The sequence below is a fragment of the Chiloscyllium punctatum genome, chromosome 39 (assembly GCF_047496795.1).
Source record: "Chiloscyllium punctatum isolate Juve2018m chromosome 39, sChiPun1.3, whole genome shotgun sequence".
NCBI classification, from domain to species: domain Eukaryota; kingdom Metazoa; phylum Chordata; class Chondrichthyes; order Orectolobiformes; family Hemiscylliidae; genus Chiloscyllium; species Chiloscyllium punctatum.
In genome coordinates this window covers 67802085-67814108 of record NC_092777.1, presented here as the reverse complement: position 1 = coordinate 67814108, position 12024 = coordinate 67802085, and the positions used below count along the sequence as shown (strand labels likewise).

General features: G+C 43.7%; 1 protein-coding gene across 2 annotated transcripts in view; it reads right to left on the bottom strand.

Annotated features, from left to right (window-relative positions):
* Positions 1 to 3119: 3119 nt before the first annotated feature.
* The window catches only part of pctp (phosphatidylcholine transfer protein), a 54132-nt gene continuing 45227 nt past the window's right edge, over positions 3120 to 12024 (bottom strand). The window contains exons 7-8 of one of the 2 annotated variants that reach the window (XM_072559005.1): positions 8528 to 8740; positions 3120 to 3703 (exon numbers count right to left, since the gene is read on the bottom strand). In XM_072559005.1, the coding sequence (XP_072415106.1) occupies positions 3668 to 3703; positions 8528 to 8740 (249 nt within the window). In that variant the 3' untranslated portion in view covers positions 3120 to 3667. Of the gene's footprint in view, positions 3704 to 6391; positions 6577 to 8527; positions 8741 to 12024 lie in introns of those variants that run through there. The other variant, XM_072559004.1, reaches the window with a different exon arrangement.

The window sequence follows — 12024 nt, the reverse complement described above, 5'->3', positions numbered from 1 at the left end:
GTGTATAAGTCCTGCTAAGATTTGCTTTCCCAAAATGCAGCACCTTGCATTTATCTGAATTAAACTTCATCTGCCACTTCTCAGCCCATTGGCCCATGTGGTCCAGATCCTGTCATAACCTGAGGTAACCCTCTTCGCTGTCCACTACACTTCCAATTTTGGTATCATTATCAAACTTACTAACTGTACCTCTTATGCTCGCATCCAAATCATTTATGTAAATGACAAAAAGTAGAGGGCCCAGCACCGATCCTTGTGGCGCTCCACTGGTCACAGGCCTCCAGTCTGAAAAATAACCCTCCATCACCACCCTCGGTCTTCTACCTTTGAGCCAGTTCTGTATCCAAATGGCTAGTTCTCCCTGTATTCCATGAGATCTAACCTTGCTAATCAGTCTCCCATAGGGAACCTTGTCGAACGCCTTACAGAAGTCCATATAGATCACATCTACTGCCCTACCCTCATCAATCTTCTTTGTTACTTCTTCAAAAAACTCAATGAAGTTTGTGAGACATGATTTCCCACACACAAAGCCATGTTGACTATCCCTAATCAGTCCTTGCCTTTCCAAATACATGTACATCCTGTCCCCCACCCTCCCACCCTGGCACTTTTCCCTGCCACCGCAGAAACTGTAAAACCTGCGCCCACACCCCCTCCCTCACCTCTATCCAAGGCCTTAAAGGAGCCTTCCACATCCATCAAAGTTTTACTTGCACATCCACTAATATCATTTATTGTATCCGTTGCTCCCGATGCGGTCTCCTCTACATTGGGGAGACTGGGCACCTCCTAGCAGAGCGCTTTAGGGAACATCTCCGGGACACCCGCACCAATCAACCCCATCGCCCCGTGGCCCAACATTTCAACTCCCCCTCCCACTCTGCCGAGGACATGGAGGTCCTGGGCCTCCTTTACCGCCGCCCCCTCACCACCAGACGCCTGGAGGAAGAACGCCTCATCTTCCGCCTCGGAACAGTTCAACCCCAGGGCATCAATGTGGACTTCAACAGTTTCCTCATTTCCCCTTGCCCCACCTCACCCCAGCTCAGCACTGTCTCCTTGACTTGTCCGGACTTGTCCTACCTGCCTATTACCTTTTCCACCTATCCACTCCACCCTCTCCTCCCTGACCTATCACCTTCATCCCCTCCCCCACTCACCCATTGTATTCTATTCTACTCTCTCCCCACCCCCACCCTCCTCTAGCTTATCTCTCCATGCTTCAGGTTTACTGCCTTTATTCCTGATGAAGGGCTTTTGCCCAAAATGTCGATTTCGCTGCTCCTTGGATGCTGCCTGAACTGCTGTGCTCTTCCAGCACCACTAATCCAGAATCCACCACTGAGGTCAGGCTCACCGGTCTATAGTTCCCTGGCTTGTCTTTACCGCCCTTCTTAAACAATGGCACCACATTTGCCAACCTCCAGTCTTCCAGCACCTCACCTGTGACTATCGATGATACAAATATCTCAGCAAGGGGCCCAGCAATCACTTCTCTAGCTTCCCACAGGGTTCTCGGGTACACCTGATCAGGTCATGGGGATTTATCCACCTTTAACTGGTTCAAGACATCCAGCACTTCCTTCTCTGTGATATGGACATTTTGCAAGATGTCACTATCTATTTCCCTACAGTCGATATCTTCCATATTCTTTTCCACAGTAAATACTGATGCAAAATATTCATTTAGTATCTCCCCCATTTTCTGTGGCTCCACACAAAGGTCACCTTGCTGATCATTGAGCGGCCCTATTCTCTCCCTAGTTACCCTTTTGTCCTTAATGTATTTGTAAAAACCTTTGGATTCTCCTTAACTCTATTTGCCAAAGCTATCTCATGTCCCATTTTTGCCCTCCTGATTTCTCTCTTAAGTATACTCCTACTGCCTTTATACTCTTCTAAGGATTCACTCGATCTATCCTGTCTATACCTGACATATGCTTCCTTCTTTTTGTTAACCAAACCCTCAATTTCTTTAGTCATCCAGCATTCCCTATACCTACCAGCCTTTCCTTTCACCCTAACGGGAATATACTTTCTCTGGATTCTTGTTATCTCATTTCTGAAAGCTTCCCATTTTCCAGCCGTCCCTTTACCTGCGAACATCTGCCTCCAAGCAGCATTCGAAAGTTCTTGCCTAATACCATCAAAATTGGCCTTTCTCCAATTTAGAACTTCAACTTTTAGATCTGGTCTATCCTTTTCCATCATTATTTTAAATCTAATAGAATTATGGTCGCTGGCCCCAAAGTGCTCCCCCACTGACATCTCAGTCACCTGCCCTGCCTTATTTCCCAAGAGTAGGTCAAGTTTTGCACCTTCTCTAGTAGGAACATCCACATACTGAATCAGAAAATTGTCTTGTACACACTTAAGAAATTCCTCTCCATCTAAACCTTTAACACAATGGCAGTCCCAGTCTATGTTTGGAAAGTTAAAATCCCTACCATAACTACCCTATTATTCTTACAGATAGCTGAGATCTCCTTACAAGTTGGTTTCTCAATTTTCCTCTGACTATTGGGGGATCTATAATACAATCCCAATAATCCCAATAGATTAAGGGATATTCAGGGGATTTTGTAATAGTGCCATAGATGGGTCTGAGCCCAAGTCATTGAGTGTATTTAAGACAGAGATAGCTAGGTTCTTAGCTAAGGGATCAAAGTAAAGGAGAAGACAGAAGAATGGGGTTTGAAAAACACATCAACCTAATTCTGCTCCTATATCTTCTAGTCTTATGGATGGGCCTGTAGAGATGCAGTAGCAGGCATTTAAGGAGATATCTCAGAACACTCAACAAAGTGTCTCAGTGTAACTTGGAACAGTACACAATAATTGAGACCCATTGTTTCACAAGCAGTCACAAATATGTAAATAGGTAAAACCAAGGACTGCAGATGCTGGAAACCAGATTCTAGATTAGAGTGGTGCTGGAAAAGCACAGCAGGTCAGGCAGCATCCGAGGAGCAGGAAAATCGACGTTTCGGGCAAAAGCCCTTCATCAGGAATAGAGGCAGTGTGCCTGCAGAGTGGAGAGATAAATGAGACAAATATGTAAATAATCAATCAAACTACTAAGATGATCCAATTCGCTGACTGACTGCTATTCGGATTAAAAGCAGTTCATACTAGGATTTGTCATGTATAGGAAATAACTTTATTATTGCAAAACACTTAACTTTATAAATGACAGAAAAAAATAAAAGGATTCCTAATCTATTACAATGTAACTTATACTATTCCCCTTTAAAACACCAAACATACACACATGTCTGAAAAAAACAGACAAGACAGATAGTTTGACACAAATATGGGATTGAAAAATATAAACAGGGAAAAACAAAATCTGAAGTTCAGAAGTCCTGATGACAAGGTCAGGCTAAATTGTCTCTCTCAACTCTTCTAATTATTAGCAATGAGGACCCACTGATGTCTGTAAAGTGATGGTCATTCTTCACTTTGATAGTTGATTCAGTGGACCGACGTATTTTCTTACAGGAAACCTTTGGTTTGAGTTTTCTTTTATTTTTATCTTTTCAGTCACATGAAGGAAGAGGGGAGGAGGTTGAGATGCCTTCCGTTTGCAGGCTTTGGATGTGTTTGGCTGCTCTGCATTTACAGTCCGTAACAAACTGCAGTTCAACCAATCTGAGAGCTATCATCAGCCTGTGTTCCCTTCATTCAAAAAGTCTTGATGCTGCCGAATTTGAAAATAACAACCTCACTGCTTCAAAAAGTAACATAGGATTGTACAGCTGCAAACATACCAGACCATCCCACTTGATTTTCAAGTTGTAAACCTTGAGTTAACATGTCCAAATTAACGTTTCAGGATGAGGGCCCATCCTCAGTTCTGAGGAAGGATCACTTCACCTGAAACATTAACTCGGATTTTTCTCCACAGATGCTTCCAGACCTGCTGAGCTTTTCCAGCGATTTCTGTTTTTGTTTCTGATTTACAGCATCCACAGTTATTTTGGTTTTTATTATGTTGCAAACCTTTCTTGGTATTTTAGCTATATCATAATGTTCAACTTCCAATTCAGTTCACAGTCCAAAAAAAAGGACAAACGTGGAGACCTTGACAAGAGATACACTCCATTCAGAAGGAAAGACTTTGAGGGAAGGAAATACCATTGGTGGCTGACTGGGAAATTTACAGATAGTATCAAATTTAAAAATCGCCTAATTCAGGGCTTTTGTGGCATAGTGATAGTGTCGCTCCCTCTGAGCTGGGAGACTCTGGGTTCAAGTCCGACCTGCTCCAGAGTGTATTAACATCTCTGATCAGGCTGATTAGGAAGTATTATAATTCAGTGAAGATTGCCAGCAGATTGGAAGATCAGGCAGATTATGAGAAGTTGCAAAGAATAGGCTATAATAAAGGACAAACTACAGTACAAAAGAAATCAATCTAGAAATAGAAACATATGTAGGCACAGTTTCTACTGGTATTTAAAAAGGACAAGAGTAAACAGTGAGCAGTGTCCTCTGGATTGGACAGAATATAAAGAACAGCCAAGAACGATGAAAACAATTAACCTGGAGAAAGAACTATACTACGAGAGGAAGCTAGCTAGAAATGCAAAAATAATTTCTTGGTAGCACAGGCTTGAAGGTAGGAGACAGAGAGTGGTGGTGGAAGGCTGTTTCTCAGGCAGGAAGCCTATGACCAGCAGTGTGCTGCAAGGATCAGTGTTGGCTCCACTGCTTTGTGTCATTTATATAAATGATTTGGATGTGAGTATAGGAGGAATGGTTAGTAAGTTTGCAGATCACACCAAAATACGTGGTGTAGTGGACAGTGAAGAAGATTATCTCAGAGTACAATGGGATCCTGATACAGTCAGCTGATGGGCTGAGGAGTGGAAGATGGAGTTTAATTTAGATAAATGCGAGGTGCTGCATTTTGGGAAAGCAAATCAAGGCAGGACTTATACACTTAATGGTAGAGCTTTGGGCAGTGTTGCTGAGCAAAAAGACCTTGGAGTACAGGTTCATAGTTCCTTGAAGATGGAGTCAAAGATGGACAAGGTAGTGAAGAAGGCGTTTGGTGTGCTTGCCTTCATTGGTCAGTGCATTGAGTACAGGAGTTGGGAGGTCATATTTCAGCTGTACAGGACATTGGTTAGGCCACTTTTGGAATATTACATGGAATTTTGGTCTCCCTGCTATAGGAAGGATGTTGTGAAACTTGAAAGGATTCAGAAAAGATTTACAAGGGTGTTGCTAGGTTTGGAGGGTCTGAGCTATTGGGAGGGACTGAATAGGCTGGGGCTGTTTTCCCTGGAGCGCCGGAGGCTGAGGGGTGACCTTGTAGAGGTTTACAAAATTATGAGGGACATGGATAGGGTAAATAGACAAGGTCTTTTTCCCTAAATAGACAAACAGAAGGTTAGAAGAACACAACAAGCCAGGCAGCATCAGGAGGTGGAGAAATCAACGTTTCGGAATGAGACCCCTCATCCTGATGCTGCAAGTCAACCCAAAATGTTGACTTCTCTACCTCCTGATGCTGCCTGGCTTGCTGTGTTCTTCCAGTCTCCTGCTTGTTTACTTTCAATTCCAGCATCTGCAGATTTTTTTTGTCTCTAACCAAGGCTCTTTTTCCAGCATGGAGGGGGTCGAAAATTTGAGGACGTAGATTTAAAGTGAGAGGGGAAAGATATAAAAAATCACCTAAGGTGCAACTTTTCATGCAGAGGGTAGTGCGTATATGGGATGAGCTGCCAGAGGAAGAGGAGGAAACTGGTGCAATAACAACGTTTAAAAGGCATCTAGAAGAGTACATGAATAGGAAGGGTTTAGAGGGTTATGGGCCAAGTGCTGGCAAATGGGACGAGATTACTTTAGGATATCCGGTCTGTGTGGACAAGTTGAGTAAAGGGTCTGTTTCCGTGCTGTACTGCTCTCTGATAAAATGAGATTAGAAATTGAAACCTTTCATTGTACTCATCAGAACCTGGATATAAGAAACAGACAGAAGAAAGAGACACCATCTTACACAGCATGATAAGGGGGTGCTGATAGGTTGGGCCATCATTGCTATGGAGATGTGGCAAGGACAGTTACCTACCAATCCTAGTCTAAGAATGAAGGTTGACAGTAACAGCTCCTGCTGCATTTCCATCCCATTGATGACACTAACAATCACACTCTGTTGTCATGTTGTATAGATTAGAGTCTCTTTTTCAAAGTTTGTTTCTTGCATTTTGGGGTGGCACGGTGGCTCAGTGGTTAACATTGCTGCCTCACAGCACCAGGGATCTGGGTTCGATTCATGCCTCAAGCAACTGTATGTGTGGAGTTTGCACGTTCTCCTAGTGTCTGCTCTGGTTTCCTTCCACAACCCAAAGATGTGCAGGTCAGGTGAATTGGCCATGATAAATTGCCCATAGTATTAGGTGCATTAGTCAGGGATAAATTTATGGGAATGTGTCTGGGTGGGTTACTCTTTGGAGGCTTGGTGTGGACTTGCTGGACTGAAGGGCCTGTTTCCATACTATAGGGAATCTAATCTTAGTCCGGTAAGAGCCGTGTTTTCATTTTATGCTTTTTTAAAACTGTGGACTGAAGTGAGAAAGAGGTGTTTTAACACCAGTGTTTGAAAGAGTAGCTGTAAATTGTGAAAGCAAGTAACATGGCATTCACATCAGGCATCATGTGAACAATTATTTGAACAAGCAGTTCTGCAGAGTTTGATTAGACTACTTACAGTGTGGAAACAGGCCCTTCGGCCCAACAAGTCTCCAAAGAGCAACCCACCCAGACCCATTCTCTTACATTTACCCCTTCATCTAACATTATGGGCAATTTAGCATGGCCAATTCACCTAACCTGCACATCTTTGGACTGTGGGAGGAAACCAGAGGACCCGCAGGAAACCCATGCAGACACAGGGAGAACATGCAAATTCTACACAGACAGTTGCCCAAGGCTGGAATTGAACCCAGGTCTCTGGTGCTGTGAGGCAGCAGTGCTAACCACTGTGCCACTGTGCCGCCCACTACGTGGGTGATTTGGAGCCGAGGGGGTGTACTGATACAACAAGTACTTCATGGGTCTATGGACCAATGACTAGCAACCAGAGGTAAACAATTAAACTAGATTAAAACCCTAAACACCTCATAAGCTCCCCCCCCCTCCCTTTACATACACATACAAATATAAACAAGGAAAAACCAGTGGGTAGAGGGAAAATTGGGAAAACAGTTCCATAGTCTTTATTCACAAGATGTGCTGGGTTGGTTCTTGCTCATCCAAAGGTTTCATAGAATCATAGAGGATGGAAAAAATGCAATATGAGGGTCAGCTAACAAGTAATATAAAAGTAGCTTGCAAGAGTTATTTTAAGATATATTAAAATTAAGAGAGAGCGAGGCAAGAGTGTACATCAGTCCACTGGAAAATGAGGTTGGAGAAGTAGTCATGGAGAACAATGAAATGGCAGAGGAATTGAACAGGTAATTTGCATCAGTTTACACAGTGGAAGACACGAGCAGGATACCAGGACTTCAAGAGAGTCAGGGGGCAGAGGTGAACACCGTGGTCATCACTAAGGTGGTGCTGGGGAAGCCAAGAGTCTGAATGTGTATAATTCTTTGTTAAATTGGAACTGGTGGAATTAAAAGTAGATGATGGACTTGGTTACGAGACTGACTGAACACCAGGAGACAGAGAGTGGCGATAATGAGAAAGTGTAGTGACGGGAACAAGGTCCAAGTGGATCTCATTGCGTATGAGATCACTGATTGGGGTTGTTAACCTGGGCCTGTCCAGGAGCCCTGGCTGACAGATATAAACAAGGGATTCAGAGAGTCTCCTCACTCTAGGGACTGGCCCTGAGCCAGTCAGAGCTCATATACTGTGCAGATGTAAATAAAGGGTGACTTGATGACAGGATGCTGGCCACTGTAAACTTATTTCAGTGGCGATGAGAGAAAATAGTGCGATCTTGAAGAAAGTTTGCTCCCAACAGTTGTCTCTGAGTTGGGGTAAGCATTTCTGGCATCATGCCGTTATTTGAGAAGCTTGATTCGTTTGATCCTGCCATTGAAGACTGGGCCCAACATGTGGAAAGAATGTGTTACTTTTTTCCAGACAAATGACATTGGGGCTGATGAAAAGCAACAAGTAATCCTTCTGACTGCATGCAAACCTGCAGCCTTTTCAGTTATTACGACCCTAACCTTCCCTGAAGCACCAGATACTAAAGCCTTTCAAGAGTTGACGGATTTAGTTAAGGAATATTAACACCACAAGCCTCCTCTAATCCTGAGATACTGTTGGTTTTATTCAGGAGTTTGAGAACTAGGGGAATCTGTGTTGGGATTTTTGATGAGTTTAAAATTACTAGAATGGGGATCCAAGATGGTGGCGATCTAGGAGGATCATGTTGCAGAGCTCAACACTGCAGCACGAGCGGGCCGAATTTCTAATCCACCCAAACTGGACCATTGCGATATCCTGGGACTCTAGAAAGGTCATGGAGTTCCCAGGAAACTGTGAAAAATGGACTTACCTGTGTTTTTGCCATCCAGAGATGCCGAAGAAGGGAGGAGGAACGTCCGAGGCCAGGCCCGCGGCCCAGCCTGCAGGATCCTCGCACCCGATTACCTACCAGGTACTGGTGAAGGAGCTCACAAAATCTCATGAGATGTTGGGGAAGCAGGTGGAGGAGAAGCTGTCCCTGACCTCTACCGTGCTGCAGAAGCATGAACAGCAGCTGGGAGACCTGGAAAAGAGGACAGATGAGGTTGAAAACAGAGTCACAGTGATGGACGCTGATGCCAGTTCCTCCAAGGATAGGATCCAAGCCCTGGAGACGCAGGTTTGTAGTTTGCGTGACCAAGTGGATGCTCTTCAGAACAGGGGCAGGAGAAAGAATATTTGGATTGTCAGTCTACCTGAGGGCAAGGAAGGTGAGGGCCTGCGGAATTTATTGAGGACTGGTTGCCAAAATTCCTTAATTTGGAAGCTGGAATGAGAGGCTTGAAGATTGAGAGGGCTCACCGGGTCACGGCGCAGAGATCAGGTCTGGGTCAACGCCCTTGTCCTCTCCTGGTGAAGTTCCATCACTACAGTGAAAAGAATTGTGGAAGCTTCCAGAATCCAGGGGAAGGATCCGAAAGCCCTAATTTACAAGGGCTCTAAGATCATGTTCTTCCAGGACTTCTCAGCGGTGGTGATCCAGAAAACAAAATCCTATAACGGTGTCAAGAGAAGGCTGAGGGAGCTTGGGATCCGGTACTCTCTGAGGTATCCAGCGGTGCTTCGGCTCACCTTAGATGGATCCGTACATCTCTTTGACACGTCGGAGAAGGCAAGAGACTTTTTGGACAAGTTAACCTAATTTTTCTCCAATCCGCACAGATGTCACACCAGGATTGATTTTTCCCTGACCCCTGTGGCAACCCTAGACTTGGTGGCATCTTGTACGATTGGTAATATTACCATCTCTGATCATGCTCCAGTGTACCTGTTGGTTAAGATTGAGGACTTTACTGTGGGTTCGAGGCACTTGGCGAACAGATCCTTTTATCCTCAAGTGTGTGGAATATTTCTTGAGGAAATTTCAGGCATTCCTAGACATTAACTCAGGCTCGGTTAGTAGCCCATCCATCGTTTGGGAAACTGCAAAAGCCTATGCCAGGGGGTTAGTTATCTCCTACTCTGCCAGTAGGAGGTGGCAGAAGGGTGAGCAACAACATCTCTTTGAAGCACGGTTGAAGATAGCCAAGAAGGCTTACTTTGACAGGCCCTCAGTCAAATTACAGAGGATTACGGCATTGTCTTCTGCATTGGATTCCGTGCTCATGCAGACAGCAAAGGAGCTTACATTTGCAAAGTATACGTTATATGAACATGATGACAGGTCAGGCAAATATTTAGCATATCTCACCAGGAAAAGGAGTGCCCCACAAGCCATTACGGCAATTAGGGAAGGGTCTGGGAACCTAACAAAGTCTTTATAAGATAGTACAGGTTCTTTACAGTGATCCTCTCATTGCGGTCATCACCAATGGGGTACGATCAAGCAATTTTAACATTTTTAGTTGCAGCCAGCAGGGCTGTCCCTTTTTACCACTGCTTTTTACGTTGGGGATTAAACCATTGGTGGAGGGAATTCATGGGGATCCTAACATATCAGCTCCAGAGGTGGGGTCAAAATTACATAAGGTTTCATTGTATGCGGACAATGTCCTAATTTTTTTTGTCAAATTCAGCAGTTTCAGTGTTTCACCTGGTATAATGCATCTGCACGTTTGGCACCTTTTCAGGGTACATGATTAATCTTGCAAAATCAGAGGCTATGCCTATAGGTGGTCTTATGAAGGTGTTACGTCTTGAGGGTGAATATCAATTCCCATTTAAGTGGCCACAAGGTGGCTTATGTACTTGGGCATATTCATTGCTCCAGTTCTGGATCGGTTGTTCAAGCCAATTTTGTTCAATTATTTAACAAAATCAAACAAGACCTTCAAATGTGCGAGGTGCTTCCAGTCTCGTGGTTGGGTTGGATACTGCTTACTAAGATGAATATTGCCCCGTTTGCTATAGTTTATAAGGATACTCCCCCTGATTTTCAATGAGTGAACATTCAGGACACTGAACGGCTGGTTCAGCTCCTTTATTTGGCATCATAACTGGCCCCCTCATTAAATTAGCTAAACTGCAAATGCCTCACAGACAGGTGGAAGTGGATATAACAGGGGCCTCTTTTGGCTTTCTCAAGTTAGGGATTTTATTCAAAAAAAGACTACATTTTTGATTGATCCTTACAAATCTGACTTAAGAGAGGAGGGTGCTCAGTGCTAAGAGTACACTTTCTGTTAGCACTTTAATCATCAGGTGGGGGGGGCTGCCCCCTCAGATGAGTACAATTAACTCTGCAGAATGTAGGAGAGAGAGCTAGGCATTGAAGTCTCCTCAGAGGCATGGGAAGATATTTGGGAAACCGCAAGAAATATATCAATTTGCAATAGGACCCATGCAAAGATTCTCCATAGGGTCCACTTGGCTCCAGACCATTTGTCAAAATTTAAACCAGGGGTATCTTCAGCATGTCCCAAGTGCAAGGTTTGTACGGGTGCTCTTACCCATTGTCTCTTGTCCTGTGGTAGGCTTCAAACATACTGGAGTGCTGTGGCAGGTACAATGGAGAGGATTTTGAGTGTAAGAGTGGAGAAGGACCCTATCTCTCTTCTTCTGGGTCTGCCCAGTGTGTTCCCTGCAGACTTGTATAAGAAAAATCTTTTCAATATTCTCACTTTTTGCGCAAGAAAGAATATCTTGCTAGGTTGGGATCTGAAAGCCTCCTGGATCTGTCAGATTTGTGGAAGACTGTTGTGGAGCATATTCCCTTGGGTTTTCTCACAAATATGGTACACCAGAAAACTGAGAATTTTTATAAGACATGTTAGCCCTTTTTGGAATAGCTGGACACATTTATCTGCCACACTAATAAGGACTTTTCTATAGCCATAACGATTGTGTTTTATGAGCCCAATATCCAGGGAGGAGGAATGGTGAACTGTGAGTGCCTTCTTCGGCTGAGTTGAGTTATTATCATTTATTAGTTTGTTATTGGTTATTATTTATTCAGTTAAATAGTTAGTTGGGTATTATTTTATTATATATTTTTCTATATATTTATACATTTGTACATGAGGGTGGGTTGAGGTTTTTTTTTACTGTTTTTCGTGTTTTTTGTACTGTTTTGAATTGTACTGTTTTGTATTTGCTGTAATATTTAAAAAAAACAAGAAAAATATATTTTTAAAATAATGACTGGAGTAGGCATGTGACTTTGAGTTAACTCTGAATGAGATGCTGAGAGACTGTTTGGGAAGAACAAAGAAAATTTACAGCCCAGGAACAGGCCCTTCAGCCCTCCAATCCTGAGCCGATCCAAATCCACTGTCTAAACCTATCGCCCAATTCCTAACCATCTGTATCCCTTAGCTCCCCACCTACTCATGCATCTTTCCAGACGCACCTTAATCTACCGTGCCTGCC